General features: G+C 39.8%; 1 protein-coding gene across 1 annotated transcript; it reads right to left on the bottom strand.

The window, feature by feature from the left end:
- Positions 1-5,911: 5,911 nt before the first annotated feature.
- Positions 5,912-17,731, bottom strand: NECAP1 (NECAP endocytosis associated 1). The gene is made up of 8 exons (XM_007170107.2): positions 17,584-17,731; positions 12,100-12,200; positions 11,839-11,943; positions 11,068-11,149; positions 10,145-10,253; positions 9,865-10,048; positions 7,954-8,056; positions 5,912-7,627 (listed from the first exon to the last, which is right to left on the bottom strand). Exons 1-8 carry the CDS (start codon positions 17,676-17,678, stop codon positions 7,579-7,581), a joined length of 828 nt encoding a protein of 275 aa, XP_007170169.1. The 5' UTR covers positions 17,679-17,731; the 3' UTR covers positions 5,912-7,578.
- Positions 17,732-17,750: the final 19 nt, after the last annotated feature.

The following is a 17,750-nucleotide window of genomic DNA, read 5'->3' as shown; positions in this document are numbered from 1 at the left end:
AAAGAAGTAAAATTGTCTCTGCAGATATGATCCTATATATAGAAAATCCTAAGAACTCCACCAAAAAACTGGTAGAACTAATAAATCAATTTAGTAAAGTTACAGGTTACAAACTAAACACATAAAAATCAGTCTCCTTTCTATATACTAACAGTGAAACAACCAAAAAAGAAAGAAAATGATCCCATTCACAATAACATCAAAAACAATAAAATACTTAGGAATAAATTCAACTAAGGAAGTGAAATTTCTATATACCAAAAACTATAACTTAGATTAAAGAAACTGAAGGCACAAAAAAAATGGAAATATATCCTGTGTTCATGGATTGGAAGAATTAATATTGCTAAAATGTCCATACTACTCAAGCCAAGTATAAATTCAACACAACCTCTATCAAAATTCCAATGGCATTTTTCACAGACATAGAAAAAATAATCCTAAGATTTGTGTGGAACTACAAAAGACCACAAAAAAGTAATAACCAAAGCAATCATGAGAAAAAAGAACAAAGCCAGAGGCATCACACTTCCTAATTTCAAATTATACTACAAAGCTATCATAATTAAAACATAAAAAAACTAGCATAGGGCTTCCCTGGTGGCGCAGTGGTTGAGAATCTGCCTGCCAATGCAGGGGACACGGGTTCGAGCCCTGGTCTGGGAGGATCCCATGTGCCGCGGAGCAGCTGGGCCCGTGAGCCACTACTACTGAGCCTGCGCGTCTGGAGCCTGTGCTCTGCAACAAGAGAGGCCGCGACAGTGAGAGGCCCGCACACTGCAATGAAGAGTGGCCCCCGCTTGCCACAACTAGAGAAAGCCCTTGCACAGAAACGAAGACCCAACACAGCCATAAATAAATAAATAAATACTTTAAAAAAAAATTGTGGACCTATATTAAAAAAAAAAAAAAAAAAACTAGCATAAAAAGAGACACATAGACCAATGCAACTAAATAGAGAGTGCAGAAATAAACTCCTGCATTTACAGTCAACTAATATTTGACAAGGGAGCCAAGAACACTCAATGAGAAAGGACAGTCTTTTCAACAAAACTATGTGTTGCAAGAACTGGATAACCACATGCAGAAAAATGAAATTGGACCACTATCTTACACCACTCCCCAAAATTAACTCAAAATAGATTAAAGACTTAAACTAACACATGATACCATAAAATTCCTAGAAGAAAACATATGGAGGAAGCTCCTTGACATCAGTCTTAGCCACAATTTTTTAGATATCACACCAAAAGCACAAGCAACAAAAGCAAAAATCAGGAAGTGGGACTACATCAAACTAAAAAACTTCTGCACAGCAAAAGACACAATCAAAAAAAAAAGAAAGAAAGAAAGAAAAGACAACCTACGGAATAAGAGAAAATATTTGCAAACCATATATCTGATAAGAAGTTAATATCCAAAATATATAAAGAACTCATACAACTCAGTAACAAAACAAAACAAAAACTAAAAACAATCCAATTTTTAAAATGTGCAGAGGAACTAAACAGACATTTTTCTTAAGAAGACATACAAATAGTCCAAAGATCATTTTTTTAGAGTCACAAGCAGTTGACTGACTCAGTGTGACTCAAGACCACAAAGAAACCATTTCTAATTCACACTGTTCTGAGTCCTAGGGTTGGGGCCTAGGCTGGCAAGAATGATGCTTGGGACCCATTCCCATGAAAAGGTACTCAACATCACTAATCATCAGGGAAATGCAAATCAAAACCACAATGAAATATCACCTCACATCTATTAGAATGGTTATCATCAAGAAGACAAGAAGCAATTAACAAGTGTTGGTGAGGATGTGGATCACGGGGAACCCTAGCACACTCTTGGAGGAGATGAAAACTAGTACAGCCACTATGGAAAACAGTGCAGACTTTCCTCAAAAGATTAAAAATAGAACTACTATTATGATCCAGCCATTCCACTTCTGGGTATATATCCAAAGGAAATGAAACAGGATATTGAAGAGATATATGCACTCCCATGTTTATTGCAGCATTATTCACAATAGCAAGGTATGGAAACAACCATAGGGTCCATTTGCAATGAATGGATAAAGAAGATGTGGTATACATATGTAAGAAAATATTATTCGGCCATAAGAAAGAAGGAAATCTTGCCATTTGCAATAACGTGGAGAGACCTTGAGGTTATTATGCTAGGTGAGAAAAGTCAGAGAAAGACAAATGCTATATTTTATGATACCACTTATATGTGGAATCTAAAAAAGCCAAACTCATAGAAACAGAGAGTAGACTGGTGGTTACCAGAGGCTAGGAGGTGGAGGAATTGGGCAATGCAGTTTAAAGATGCAAACTTTCAACCAGTAGATAAGTTCTGGAGATCTAATGCATAGTACAGTCATTATAGGCATACCTTGGAGAAATCACAGGTCCAGTTCTAGACTACCAGAATAAAGCGAATATTGCAATAAAGCAAGTCACATGAATTTTTGGTTTCCCAGAGCATACAGAAGTTATGTCTACACTACACTGTAGTCTATTAAGTGTGCAGTAGTATTATGCCTTGAAAAACAATATACATACCTTAATTTTAAAATACTTTATTGCTAAAAAATGCTTTCCATCATCTGAGCCTGCAGCAAGTCATAATAGTAATGTCAAAGATCACTGGTCACAGATCACCATAACAAATATAATTATGATGAAAAAGTTTGAAATATTGTGAGAATTACCAGAACATGACACAGAGACACAAAGTGAGCAAATGCTATTGAAAAATGGCACTGATAGATTTCCTGGATGAAGTGTTGCTACAAACTTTCAATTTGTGAAAAACATAGTATCTGCAAAGTGCAATAAAGCAAAGTTCAATAAAATGAGGTATGCCTGTATAGACATTATATTACCAACTTCCAAGTTGCTAAGAGATTAGATCTTAGTTGCTCTCACCACAAAAAAGAAATGACAATTACATGACATGACAGAAGTGTTAGCTAACACTTCGATTATTGCAATAAATGTATCACATTTTGTACACCTAAACATTTACAATGTTATATGTCAATTATATCCCCATAAAAATTAACTTTTTTAAAAAAGGAAAGGATCTCATCATTTTGCCCTTATACTTACCATGTTATTGCAATCTTAATAGCCAGAATTAAGATAGCCAGCCAAGCAGCAGTAGTAGAAGCAGTACTAACAGAGAATTTACCATACGCCAGGCTTTGTTCTAAACACTTTAAATTTTTAACTTATTTTATCCTGACAATAACTCTATAAAGTAGGAACTATTATCTTCATTTTGCATATGAGGAAACCAAGGCAAACAAGGGTTAATTTGCCCAAGGTCAAAAAGCCGGTAAGTGGCAGAGTAAAATTTTGTGCCAAGGCAGTCTGTCTCTTCCCAAACTCATGCTCATAACCACTCCTCTTTACTTCCCATTAATCACCTATTTTGGTGGGACTGGGGAAGGTGGGGGGGGGTCATTAAAATCAATAAGTATATTCCCCATTCATTCAAAGATTTATTTAAGTATTAAAGTCTGAAGAAAGTATTATTCTGTTCTTCATTTTCCACCTACCCAAACAGCTGTTTTTCTACATTCCCAACAAACTTTGGATCGGGTACATGCTTACTCCATAGATGAAATGTCCCTTGACAGTCTTCATTTATGTCTTCAGGTGTCTCCCCTGCCACCAGGAAATCTGAGCAGTAATTCCTACCGCTGTGCTAGAGTTGCTGGGGGGAGCCCGTCCTCTAGTGGTCCCATGCTGATATGCAGCCAGTTAAAGCATTGACAGAAATTGCCTCAAAGACATTTTTTTACTATTATTAGGTGCAGTGGCAGAACACAAATAAGACAAAAGAAAATATTAAAAAGCAAACAGAAACATTCATCGTTGGTCTTAATGCATTATTGTGTTTGAGGGGATGACACTAGTCTTAGATTGATAGGGCAGAACATGAGGTCTCAAAGGACAATTATTTCACTCCTGACTGAGATGTAGACTTTAGTATACTAGAGCTTTTTAAAAAACATACCACCCCCATATCTTAATAACTTTCAAAAAGGGACTGAAAATGACAATTCTTATTCTGAAATAAATGCCATACAACATGGTTTCAACCATGGTTGCTGTGAAAACCACACCAAGCCTATACATTCCCCAGGCTTAAGGGACTTGAAAGTAAATGTAATCCTCTTCCTTTTTCCTTTCTTTCTCAAGAGAATATGTGATTGATGGGGAGCTCCTGAGTATAAGTTCTAGTCAAAAACCATATGTATTTTCCTCATGTACAGTTAAGAGGCAATAACAGAAATGACTTTTTTTAAAAAGCTAGAAAAAAAGCTAAATATAACCAAGTGCAATCTTAGCCAGTTGTAATAACTGAGATCAGAAAGTAAGCTACCAGATTTATCAGCAGCTGCGCTACATGATATCCAGTTTTCCTTTTCCCAGGCCATAGCGTCTATGTATCAAAGTAAAATTTGTCTCCAATACTACTTTCTTGGGCCCTAATATTAACTGACTCTGGAGCATATAAATGAGACCTTCTGCAACTATAACAAAGCATATAAGGAATACTTATGTCCTGTAGCTAGGAACAACCAAAATGAGAATGAGTGAAAAAGGAAAAACCCAACTTTCTGATGTCTAGTCCCTCTTCACTGAAATCACTGTTAATTCAACAAGTATATATTTATGGCATATGGAAAGTACTGAGTAGATAAAAATGAAGACATGGTCCTTATATCAAAGAGCTTACAAACTAGTAAGAAGAGAATTTCAACAGCAACCCCAAAAAACAAGGGAGATCACCTTTCAGACTGAGGGGATAATGTTTCATGAAGCAGCACTTGAGCTTTCCAGGATGGGAAGGATTTCACCAGGCAGGTAGAGAGGGAAGGAATTCTAGGCAGAGGGAATTGCAAGCACTCAATGCCCATGTTGCTGATGGCATCTGCAGAATGACAAGCGTGCAGGAGCAGACTGAAAGGGAAAATTGCGAGCTGAGGATGAAATGGTACTTTGGACTTTAACCTGTAAGCAAAGGAAAATTATTAAAGGTAATCAATGAGTAGGGGAGGAAAGGGCATGAGCAGGGTTTGGTTTCAGGAAGATTATTCTGGTGGCAACGTGTAAGCTGAACTAGGGCTGAGAAAGCTAGAGGCAAGGCAACTACCTAGAAGGTTATCGGAATGGAAGAAGTGAGGAGTAATAAAAGCTCACATGACAACCGTGAAGGCAGATGTCAATGTCTAACCAAGTGGGTTGAGCTGGAAAAATTATCTGCATCTTCTGCCCAAAAAACCCCCCTGCAGTTTAGGATACATGTTTATCCATGATAGTGCCTCACAATCTCAGTAATGATAAGAAAGGCCATGGTTGGGGAAGCCATCCAAGCCCTTCCCTGGGAGGGCAAATGGGGGAGGTGTATCAGAATCTCTGGAGAGAGCAGTATGTTATTTTAAATTGGAAACAAAAAAAGAAAAAAAAAAGCAGCAGCACCCATATCATTCTGATTCATCTCCTGTGACAATCACTGAATGAGAACTCCAAGATCCTTCTGGCTTCCAAAGTCTATGACTCTCACTTTAGTTCTATCTCATGCATTGATTCCCTTCATTTATGCTGACCATAGTTCTGGGATATGAAAGGTGGCCTATATCACAAAGATAATTCGAAGCAAATGAAATTAACTGTACCAGCAAATAAATAATAAATACAAATGATCTCGACAAGGAGCCTCTGTGGGTTTAGAAACATGAGGACAGAGGTCTAGCCTTAACCTCTTAAAACCTCCATTTCTTGAAAATGAGTAATAGATATAAAATGTCCTTTTATTACCTACTGGCCACCTATATTGGGTCAATTAAATAAAAAAGATAATGAAACAGGCAAATAGAAAGATAAAAGAGACACTACCTCTTTCCATATTTTTAATTACCATTATTGCACCAATACAGCATACATATGCTCTATATACATATATCTGAAAGTTCATTTTCAATTTTTCAGCAATTCAAATACATAATAATATATTATCATCTTGAGAATACAAAGAACACAACATAGAGGAAGATTGAGAAAATAGGCTCCCAGTAGTTAGTCACTAGTGATTCTACAGGCTTTCCTTTTAGTGTTTTTCTATTGGAATTTTTAAATGTCCTGCCATGGCTCTGCAAGAATAGAGCTGCCTGGAACGGGAAGTAATGAAAAAAAAAAATGGACCCAAAGTTAAAAAGAGTCAAGAAGGAAATCCAAGAGAGAGACTCTATTTTGAAACTAAATATAAGGACTCCCTTCAGCCAGGGGGTACACATCCAAATAGGTGCTAAGGGAAGAAGTGAGATCCTCCCATTTCACTCTCACAAGTGCCCCTTAGCAGACAAAGCAGCTGGTGCCAGCTACCTAAGAGCGGGACCACTTCCCAGCGTGGTAAAAGGAATGGCGGGCAGAGCGCGGGAATCTGAGATACTCCTGGTGATGGGTATTGCAGCCGTCATTTGGGCAAAACCTAGCACAGCTAAAGCCACGGCTCTCCAGCTTGCTTCATAAATGATGGTACATGTAACAGCAGCTTTCTGTTGGAGAGCTGGTGGACTGAAAAAATAAATGTGTATGAAAAGGAGCCAGATACCCAGGCAGCAAGGTAATGTGGGTACTGAACAAGAGTTAAGTGCTTTCAACCTCTCTGCTCTACAAATTAGGTTAAAAACTCTAAACCCTTTAACTTTAGGACAAATAATGGGGCCATTACAAAGTAACGCTGTGCTTCAAATGCAGCAACTAGATGGAGCTGCAAGAAAGTAACTGCTTCTCTAGAATATAAGTAGGAAAACATAGTCCCTTGAACCTCCTTCATCCAAGAGACACCCACTGATCAGAGAGGCTGCACTATTCCACAAAACAAGAGTGGGGTGCCACCAACACAACCCTCTTGTCACAGGAAGAGACATGTAAACACACTAGACACTAGAGGGTCAGGGGGCTGCACCCAGCACTGGATGTTCACTGAATTAAGACAAGCCTGAGGGAGGATATATAGCAGAGACCCAGGAAACAGGTCTTTCTTCACACCTACCCCTATCAAAATTCTGAATCTGTAAACACTGTGATCAGTCTGTCCATTTTTAGAGTCTTCAGTTAATGGAAAAGGAAGTTCTGAGGTTTTTGTCTCCCCTGAAATTGCTAAACAGAGCTTCACAAAGAGGTACACAAGGGTCATGAGATGATTCTGAAAAAAGTTAAAGAATTTAAAGATGGAGAAAATTTTACAGATGTTGGAGGTTATTTCCCCACCAAAGAGACCCTGGCCTTTAGAGCCCTGCAACAGTCAGCCACAAGTATCAGAAGACCCACTATGCCCCTGCCCTGATAGTGAACAGGAGATAAGAAATACTTTCTCGGCTGTACAGCAAGGAACACCGGGGAGTGACACACCAGCCTGAACGCAATGGAGAAGCTATGAAAACAACCATTCAATAATTTTGGTTCTGGGGAGGGAAGGGGTTCCGAGCTCCCCTCAGATTGGTGCCTTCAAGGTCATTGTGATTCTTCAAGTCTGTCCTTAACGTCCTGCCAGTGCTCCTCAGAACTGGACCCAGTTGGATGGCTGTGGTGCCTGGTTTGGAACAGAGCTGTGAGACAGAACAGAGAGATAGCCAAAGGCATATTAGGATAGGGACTCCATCCTTAACAGTAAGAAATTTCTGCCCAGAATTCCTGAAACTGTACTTCACAACAATTCTACTTACTAAGGCCTGAGATATTCCACTCAAGCTTCATGCTACAGCTTTCTTATCCCACCATCCCCAGCACTCCTATACTTCCTTACCTAGAATTCCTGCTGAAAACTCTATATGACCTACAAATGCCCTGCTTTCCCAGATCAGAGACTTCATTTGACTGTACATACATCATCAATACCCTGGTTGAGAGTATGCTGGTTTCCCTATGCTAATACCTGGATGCAGTGCTAAAGTCACCCCACAAGTCATTGCTTGCAGAAACTGGAGCTGGTGCTGGTGTCGTTACAGGAGCAGGAGAATCCAAATCTAAAAGGATATCTGAATACAAGGTAAGAGAAGAAATAAGAAAAGGGGAAACAGAATAAAAATTTTAGAAACAAAAACTTATGTTCACACAAAAACCTATACGTAAATGTTCACAGTGACTTTGTTTGTAACAGCCAAAAACTGGAAACAACCCACATGCTTTTCCATGGGTGATGATTAAACATACTGTGGTACATCCATACCATGGAACACTACTCAGCAATAAATAGGAACAAACTGTTGCTATATACAACTTGATGACTCTCAAGGGAATCATCCTGAGTGGGAAAAGTCAATCCCAAAGGTTATATACTATATGGTTCCATTTAGGTAACATTCCTGAAGTGACAAAATTAGAGATGGAGAACAGATTAGTGACTGATTGCTGAGAGTTAGGGATTGTGGGGAGAGGCAAAGAGGTGTGGCTATAAAAGGGCGATACAAGGGATCCTTGTCGTGGTGGAACTGTTCAGTATCCTGACCATGGTGGTGGATCCAGGAACCTACACATGACAAAACTGCACAGAACAACAGCCGACCCTTGAACGACATGGGTCTGAACTGCGTGGGTCCACTTACTCAGGGATTTTTTTTCAGTAAACATTCACTACAGTACTACATGATCTGTGGTTGGCTGAATCTGCAGATTTGGAACCGCAGATACAGAAGGACAACTATGAAGTTATACACAGATTTTTGACTGCATGGGGGGGCGGGCAGGGAGGAAGTGGTCAGTGCACCTGAGCCCTGCACTGTTCAAGGGTCAACTGCACACACAAATGAGAATACGTAAAAACGACGAAATCTAAGTAAGATGATGAGATGGTCTCAATGTCAATTTTGCAAAATGTTGAGGGTAACTGGCTAAAGGGTATGTGGGATTTCTTTGTATTATTTTTTACAACTGCATGTGAATCTACAATTATCAAGTTTAGTTTTAAAAAATAAAAATAAATAAACCTTAGATACTATCCTCAGTGCCTTCTGGCAACACTTACCAAAAGAAGTAGCCTATAACCACTTTTACCTCAAAAATTCCAGAAAGAGAAAGTTTGCTCTTAGCAATCAATTACAAATGATTAATGATATAATTTAAAACTTAAATTATATTAAATTATAATTAACTAATTAATGATATAACTTAAAACTCCCAGATTCTAATACCAGATTCTCTAAACTTAGGAAAATTCCTTCCCAAGTTCTAATTTCTCATCTTTTAAATGGAAATAACTATATCTATTCTTTTTTCCCACCAGACAGTAAAGAAAAATGAAAATGTACTCATAAACCCAGATGTCGTCTCATTTCCTCTCATTGCCCTTGTGAAGAAATGGAACGGATTAAGAAATGACACTCACTGAACGGCTACTATATTCCAAGAACTGGGCTAGGTGCCATCACGTCACTTCACCCTCACAGTCTTGGGGTAGTTTTACATCCCCATTTTACAGGTAAGGATACTGAGACTCAAAGAAATTAAATAATGTTACCCAACACATTCAGATAAAAAGTAGCAGAGCCATGACCAAAATCTTGGTCCATCTGACTCGCAGGCCCACTAGCATCTCTGTCACCAAGGTACAGTGAAGGAAACAGTCTTCTCAATATCTACTCATTTTCAGCCAAAGAACCACCCAGAACCATGACTCTCAGCTCACTAGAAAAGCTTCAATGCCTTGCTAGAGGCTTCCAGAATCACCTTGTCAGTGTCAAGCACCATTTAAACAGCAAAACCATCGACACTCTCCTTGGCAAATAGGTGTTATCCAGTTAAACCCTAAGATATGATTTCTCAAGGTTAAAGTGCTAGAGAGAGTTACCTGCATCAGTACCTCCATGACTGGATTTTGGTACGGGCGGTGGAGTGACATGATTGCTGATGGCAACTGAGGAGGACGGTGGTGGAATTGTGACTCTGCCTCCAGGCGGTGGTGGGAGTAAGCTTAGGCCCCCAGTCACTGTAGTCTTGGGCCTAGAAGCACCTCCTTTCTTGGTTGTGATGTTCTACAAAAAAAAAAAAAGAAGCAGAGTGAGAGAAAGAAAAAGAGCAAGTCACAGGCTTATGGAAATACAAGGAGGGGTGGGGGGAACCATACTCACCCCAATACTCAACTTGATGGTCTGCCCTTCCTTGAAACCCAGATCCAACTTGGGACGATTATCCATTTCCTGAGATTCTTTGGAAATCTCAGATTCCTGCTTTACCCACCTTCAGTAAAAGAGTAAGTTATTTTAATTGGGATTCCCTGAAAGCGGAGTCTGACACACAAATTTGAGTGTAGCTAATTTATGTGAAACATGATTCCAGAAAGTAGAGTAAGGGAACATGAGATGTGAGAAAGGAAAGGAAGAAAAGCCAAGAAAGGGCAACTGGACTTCAATACCGCTGAGGAACCATTCAAAAGGCATATTAAACTTGTCCCTCCAAAAGAGGGCACTTAGCCACCAATTCCCATCCCCCATGGTTGAGGGTGGCCCCTGAGGGGGTGTTAATTCCTCAGTCCTTCCAGGTTGCCCCCCTTGCTAACTGGCTGGCCTTCCACAGTTTCAGGAAGTCCTAAGGCAGAAAAGCCTGCGCTTGAAGTAGGAAGCCAACAGCGTGCATGGTGCTGTCCACCACCGCTGAGCCAAGATCGAATGGGCTGAAGAAGTACTGTGACAGGCACAAAACATGTCAGCTACATGGAGTGAGAAAACTGGCACATAACTCCCCACATATCTCACAGACAGCCCTGCTGTTACTGTTATGCCTCCTTCAGCCACCTAAAAGCAAGGGCAAATTCCCCAGAGGCATAAACAAAAGCCCCATCTCAAACCACTGTACAAGGGATTAAAAACATATTCTAGCTATAAGGAAAGGATAGAACAGATACAAATATAATGTAAGAAAACAGAGTGAATGGGAAGATTTATATTCTTTACCAAGTAAAGAAACCAGGAGGTAAGAGAGATAGTGCCCACTCAACTGAGGAGCAGCATTCCCCAAACATGTAACCTGGTAACTAAAGACAAGCTTCACTCACTTGAAGTGATCTTGCAAAGAGACATTAAAGTCAAAGGCATCACCCCGATCTGAGAAGCCAATGCCAATGAAAGCACTACGCCCTGTGAAAAAGACAGGAATCTTCAGAACAGGAAGTATCCCTTAGGGCAAACTCTACCCAGTGAAAATATCAATGTAATATTTACCCTAACTAGATAACATCTGTGAATGTGAAATATTTTCTCATGGACCAGGGATCGGCAAACTGCATGCAGCCCATGGGCCAAATGCTGCCAGAGCTTGTTCCTGTAAATAAAGTTTCACTGGAACAAAGGCACACCAGTTTGTTTACATACCATCCATGGCAGCGTTCACATTACATCAACAGAACTGAGTAGTTGCAAGAGATCATTTGGCCCACAAAACCTAAAATACTTATTATCTGTGTATTTACAGAAAAAATTTGCCAACCTCTGATTGGAGAAAAGATGACTGCCGTAAACACAGTTGATGTAAGATAGTCCCACAAAAAACCACCACAACAATGAAGAGGCAATATGTGTCAATTCTTTGGTTAGATAAACATTTTGATTTATTTACGTCTACTTTTAATAACCACATCTTGGAACTTGTGTTCATATCTATTACAAACATGTTAATCCTTCTCCTTTAGCAACTAGAATTAACTTTGGACAAAGGGGAGGAAAAATTTAGTAAACTGAAGTAAGATAAATGCATTGGGACACACTTCTGTTGAACTGCATTAACTATTTTCCTAATCTCAACCCATTCAAAATACCTGATCCCTTACCAGTACCATCCTGGATCCGGATTACAAAGTAGCGGCTGGAATCTGTCACTGTCTCCACAGCAATACCAGGATATTGTTCTACTGGTGCTTGAGCAAAGAGCTCCCCTGACAGGTAAGGAAAAGACTTCTTTGAGCAAAGGAAACAAACATTTAAAACTCAATTAACAAGTATTTCCATGCCAGTCCCCAATTTGAAGGTATTTATAAAAGAACATCAAACCAATATCCTTAATATGTTAGAGAGTCACCAGCACAGATTACCTGAAACTTTATCCTCAAGTTTGATATAAGCAATCTTCCCTTTTGAAGTGATTCGGAGGCGACCAGTCCAATCAGGTTGATCTAATTTCCAGTCAGATGCCCTAAGATAGGAAAATGGAGAAGCCTCAGGCCTCGGGTCAACGTCTTTAATACACTAAAAACCTACGCAGGATCATTTGCCATATTTCTATTTCCCTCTTCTGAACTGCTTACTCTTTCTACGTATTAAATAATCAAAAGACTAACTCATGATTCTCTCTATACAGATGCCTCATGTTACACACAGTCCAAAGCAAATAGAAGGTTACTACTGAAGTCCAAAAAGCATCAATAAAAGTATATAAAAGTACAAAAAAAAGCAATTTAAAAATTTATCACAATGACACTATTTTATATAATACTGTAGATGGTATTTTATATAATAGTGTTTTGCTGATCAGGGAACAACAAAGTCTACTAAATGAAATATATTAGGTAACAGAAGCCTCCCAAATCCCTAAACATATTATCTTTCACTGAATTCAACCAATATTTACAGAGTGTGTATTAAGTTGCAGGTACTGTTCTAGGTACTTGGGATACAAGACGGAACCAAATTTAAAGCCGTCATGAAGCTTTCATTCTAATAGAAGATAGATAATAAAAAAGAAGCAATAAATAAGTAAAATAATTAACATCTCAGAAGGTGATAACTGCTACGGTAAAAAGAAAATGCAGAGGCAGAAAAGGGAGATCGGGAGGGTCGTGGGAGAATGAACATGTTGCAGCATTCAAAAGATGTGGCACATATATACAATGGAATATTACTCAGCCATAAAAAGAAACGAAATGGAGGTATTTGTAGTGAGGTGGATGGAGTTAGAGTCTGTCATACAGAGTGAAGTTAAGTCAGAAAGAGAAAAACAAATACAGTATGCTAACACATATATATGGAATCTAAGGGGGGAAAAAAAAAAAAAGGTCATGAAGAACCTAGTGGCAAGATGGGAATAAAGACACAGACCTACTAGAGAATGGACTTGAGGATATGGGGAGGGGGAAGGGTAAGCTGTGACAAAGTGAGAGAGTGGCATGGACATATATACACTACCAAATGTAAAATAGATAGCTAGTGGGAAGCAACCGCACAGCACAGGGAGATCAGCTCGGTGCTTTGTGACCACCTAGAGGGGTGGGATAGGGAGGGTGGGAGGGAGGGAGATGCGGGAGGGAAGAGATATGGGAACATATGTATATGTATAACTGAGTCATTGTTATAGAGCAGAAACTAACACACCATTGTAAAGCAATTATACTCCAATAAAGATGTTAAAAAAAAAAAAAAAAGGGTGGTCAAGGTTAATAAGGCAGGCCTTATTAACAAGGTGAAATGTGAGCAAAAGTGTGAAGTGAGAGTTACCCATGCAGATATCTGGAGGAAAAGCATTCCAGGTGTAGGAAACAGCTAGTGCAAAGATGCTAAGATAGGAGCATGCCTGCCATTATCTGCCCTCAAGCAAGGAGGCCACTGTGGTTAGAATAAAGAGATGAAGTGGGAGAGCTAACTGAGTGACAGGTCATGTAGGGTTTTATAAGCCATTGTAAGAACTCTGGCTTTTATTGTGAGTGAAAAAGGAGCCATTTAAGAAGAGATGTGACATGATCTCCCTTTTAGTTTAAGAGGATTACTTTGCTATCATAGCAGAGATGCAGCAATATGAACACTGAAGCAGGGGGATTAGTTAAGAGACTACTGTACTAATCTAGGAGAGTCACGATGGTGACTAGGAAGAGAAAGGAGCAGAAGTGGCTAGACTGTGGATATATTTAAAGTAAGGCAGCGGGATTTTCTAATGGAATGGATTTGAGGTAGAAGAGAAAGAGAGACATCAAAGATAAAATCAAGGATGACTCCAAGGTTTTTAGCCTGAACAGAGGAATTGCCAATAATTGAGATGAGGAAGGCTACAAGTAGAGCAAGTCTGGGAAGAAAGATCAGGAGTTCAGTTTTGGCTATGTTGAGTCTGAGATGTCTTACAGATTTTCAAGAGGAGATACAGAGTATGTGTTTGAATATATGAACCTGGACTTCAGGAAGGACTTGTGGATTAGAGATACAAATGTCCATGGAAACAGTACAAACACTGAATCCTTATGATCTGTGTTATAAATGAATCTGAATGAAATCTAAGACATTATTTAAACATGAAACAATTTTACAAAACATTGTATTTGTGATTTTGTTTTGCCAGCAGTGTAGAAAAGGGAGGGCAAATAAAAGTCAGTAATAACTCATCCCCCCAAAAAAAAACTCATCCCTTGGGAACCTAAAGACTAATACTTGCAGGTTAGGAAGGTAACAATAAAGTATATCTGAATAAAAATAAGTTTCACAAGATGGTAAGCAAATGGTGGAAAGGAAGAAATGAAAATTTAAATTAGGACAAGTTCTGAATAGGATTTACAAGATAAAATCTTTGTCGCACCCTTCTCTCTTGATGTCCCGCCTCAAAGACCCTCAAGTACCTGAATCTGATCCAGATTAGAGCAAGCTCTAGAGGTCCCTGTCTATGAAATTTTTTTAATGAGTCGTTACTTATTCCACTATACCGCCATGAGCTAGACATAGTGGAAATGGGCTACTGAAAATATTAGGAACAAGCCTACTAGACACGCTTCTTTGGACAGCTTCCTAGGCTTATTTGTGTGTCTGGTGGCCAATATTTAACAAATCCTCAGTAAATGAATGGACACTCATGGCAGCAGTTTCCCTCAGCCCTGAGCCTTACCTCCTCTCCCACTCCCCTGACCTGCCCTGAGGAACTCTTGGTTTTACTGATCTTCTAAACCAACCTCACAAATTTTCATCTACCTTGGCAATAAGTCTTATAGCAGCTGTATGGACTAGGCATAAAAGTCTACCACCTCTCTCTAAATGAAGAAATAGACAATAACACACTAAGTAACAATCCCTAACTTCAAAGTCCAGCATTCTTTTCATTACATTAAAACACACTATAGGGTTTAATACTGATTTAGCTGAGGAGGAGGGTAATGATGAATAAAAAAAAGTTTTATAGGTTGGGAAACCATTTTCTAACCATTTATAAGTTTTGCATCAACCTAAATTCCATAAGTCTGGTCAGTGAAAGTCTGGGAAGCAACAGCTTATGCTAAGTGAACCAAAGTCAATTATTCCCTCTCATCTTACTAGTCACTCAAAGAAAGCATTTCTCCTGCTTCCTACAAAGTCCAGTTTTTCCTTTAATGGCAGCCTGGAGAACAAATCATGCTCATAATGTAAAATGGACACAGACAAAAAGGGAGAAAAGTAATATTTATCAAGCACCTGTTCCAGGCATTATGCCCATTCTTGTGAAAATTGAGAGGATCTCACAAAGTAAGTAATATTATATCCATTTCTACAGACGAGGAAACTAAAGTTCGAAAGAGTTAAGTGACTTGCCAAAGGTAACCCAGCAAATAAATGAGAATCACAATTCAAACTCAGTTCTGCTCTCTTCACTGACTAAGAGTGGTTGATGTAAAAAGCCTCTTGTAAGATAAGATGTCAATAATAAGCATGGAAAACACAGAATGACAAAAAGAAAAAGGGTAAAAGAGGAAAATTAAGAAATTGCTTTGATGGCTCAATGCAGTTAATTGACATAAGGATAAAGGATAAACCAGAAGTGAAGACAGAGAAAGCAGATGGGTGAGAGAAGCTTCAAGCTTTTAAAAAGCTTTAAGTAGAAGAAAAAGAACAGAACCTCACTTCAACGTGTATCATATCCTTTAGGAAGTCTCAATGCGTAAAGTTGGAGGTCATGAGCTATTTTACCTTATTTCACAGTTCAATCAATGTTAATTTAAATGTAATCTACTAATTTCTTTAAGTCAACATTTACAGAGTCTCCACTATGTGCTAGAAACTGTGCTAGACCCTAGGAATATAAAGTTTAAAAAGACCTCAAGTTGTTCACAGTCTAGTCTGGAGAACTGGGAGACCAAACAATCAATGAGAATGCAGAAGGAAGAGCTCTGTGATAAAGACAAGCCCAGGTGCTATGGAAGCACCAAGACCACACCTAAGCCAGAATGGAAGGTCAAGGAGGGCTCGCCAAAGAAGGAGAGTTCTCAACTGACGCACACGTATTAGTACCTGTGACTACCATCAAAAAGCATGTAGAGTCTTATTCATGGTCAATCTGGAGTATGATTGAAAGCTTGAAATCAGGACTACCTCTTTGCCAAAAGGTACAACCCACAGGGTCTAGCGCACAGGTCAGCAAGCAGAAAGATACTGATTCACGATGAATGAACCTCTGATAATGAGGCAAAACATTGGGCACAGGGAGAAGATAACTTTTCAGCCGAGGTAATAATAAATGCCAAGAGGAAAATCCTGATGGTGATGTGAGTCAGAGAGAGAAATCAAACCAGTATCTCATATTTATATACTGCTTTACTGTTTTCCTAAATTCTTTTTAGGAAATTTATCTTAAATTCTTTTTCACATTTATTGTATGATTTCATTTAACCCTCTAAAAACTTCTACAAGGCACCTAGCTAGAGCAGGTTTTATTACCACCTTTTTTTTTCTTCTATTTTACAGATGAGAAAACTGAGGCTTGGAGAGGCTAAAAGACTTATCTCAAATCATACAGCTGTAAAGTTGCGAGGGCTCACACTCATATTTTTTAACATGCAACCCAGTGAGTTACATGTTAACTCTTTGGACTACATGACTTGGTGACTTCCTACAGCATACTCAGACCCTCCCAGTCATTGGATTACAAGGTGGTTAGTCAGCCCTCCAGTGAAAATGCTGCCTTAACTCTGGAAGTAAAAGCTATAGGCGAAATGGAGAGAAGGGGGTAGGGAAGAAAGATTGAAAATACTATAGTATCACCAAGAAAACATATTGAAAAGAGACAGACCGGACAACCATTGGAAAACTTAGGATCATAACCTTTGCCCACTGGCAAAAGAGCTGAAAGAAAAAACCATATGGCGGATGATGAGATTTGGTGACAAGACGGAACAGCACAAAAGACAAATTAGCTCATCCAGAGAGGGGCCAACGACACAAAGATTACCCACAAATACGCACGAGGTACTGGAAATGGGGGGCGGGGACAGACAGCGAGGGGAAGATGAGGGTGACAAGCTAAAGGACGCAGGGAAGAGCGAAGGAAAGGTGACTGGTGATAGAGCAGACACGACTGGAAACGGATGGAGGGCAGAGGGGTAACCCAGAGGGGGTCCGGGGGAGGAGGGGTGGGAGGATGTAGGATAGTCATTTTTTTAAGCGGCGGAAAAAAGGATGACAGCAGTCCAGAGTGGGGGAAGAGCAGGAGGACAGGGTGACAACAACCCAGGCGGGGAGCCTAGCAAGGTGACAACCCAGAGGTGGCAGTGGCAGGCACAGGCAGCGTGCTACTGAGGAGCAAAGTGTCAGCCCCGACCGGGTACGCGCGTGCCGCAGTACCTCGGGGTTAGTACCTGTAACCGCGGTTGGAGGCCCGGGGCGGAATCCGGTAGACGCTGACGTCGGGCTTCACACACAGAACAGACTCGTACTCCAACTCGGCCGCCATCTTGGCTCTGCTCGCCGCCCAGCTGGGGGCGCGGCGTCAGCACGGGGGCGGGACGTGGAGGCGGGGAGTCGC

This window comes from Balaenoptera acutorostrata, chromosome 11 (genome assembly GCF_949987535.1).
Source record: "Balaenoptera acutorostrata chromosome 11, mBalAcu1.1, whole genome shotgun sequence".
Lineage (NCBI taxonomy): Eukaryota > Metazoa > Chordata > Mammalia > Artiodactyla > Balaenopteridae > Balaenoptera > Balaenoptera acutorostrata.
Note: the sequence above shows the minus strand (reverse complement) of the source record. Positions and strands in the feature narration are given on the sequence as shown.

What these genes read in the sequence shown, in the direction of transcription:
- NECAP1 (XM_007170107.2), bottom strand. Translation starts at nt 17,678, where the DNA reads ATGGCGGCCGAGTTGGAGTACGAGTCTGTTCTGTGTGTGAAGCCCGAC. An exon ending in CCATCAAGTTGAGTATTGGG is followed by an intron (nt 10,049 to 10,144) that starts GTGAGTATGGTT and finishes TTTTTTTTGTAG; the next exon opens with AACATCACAACCAAGAAAGG. An exon ending in GACTTTAGCACTGCATCCAG is followed by an intron (nt 7,628 to 7,953) that starts GTATTAGCATAG and finishes TCTGTCTCACAG; the next exon opens with CTCTGTTCCAAACCAGGCAC.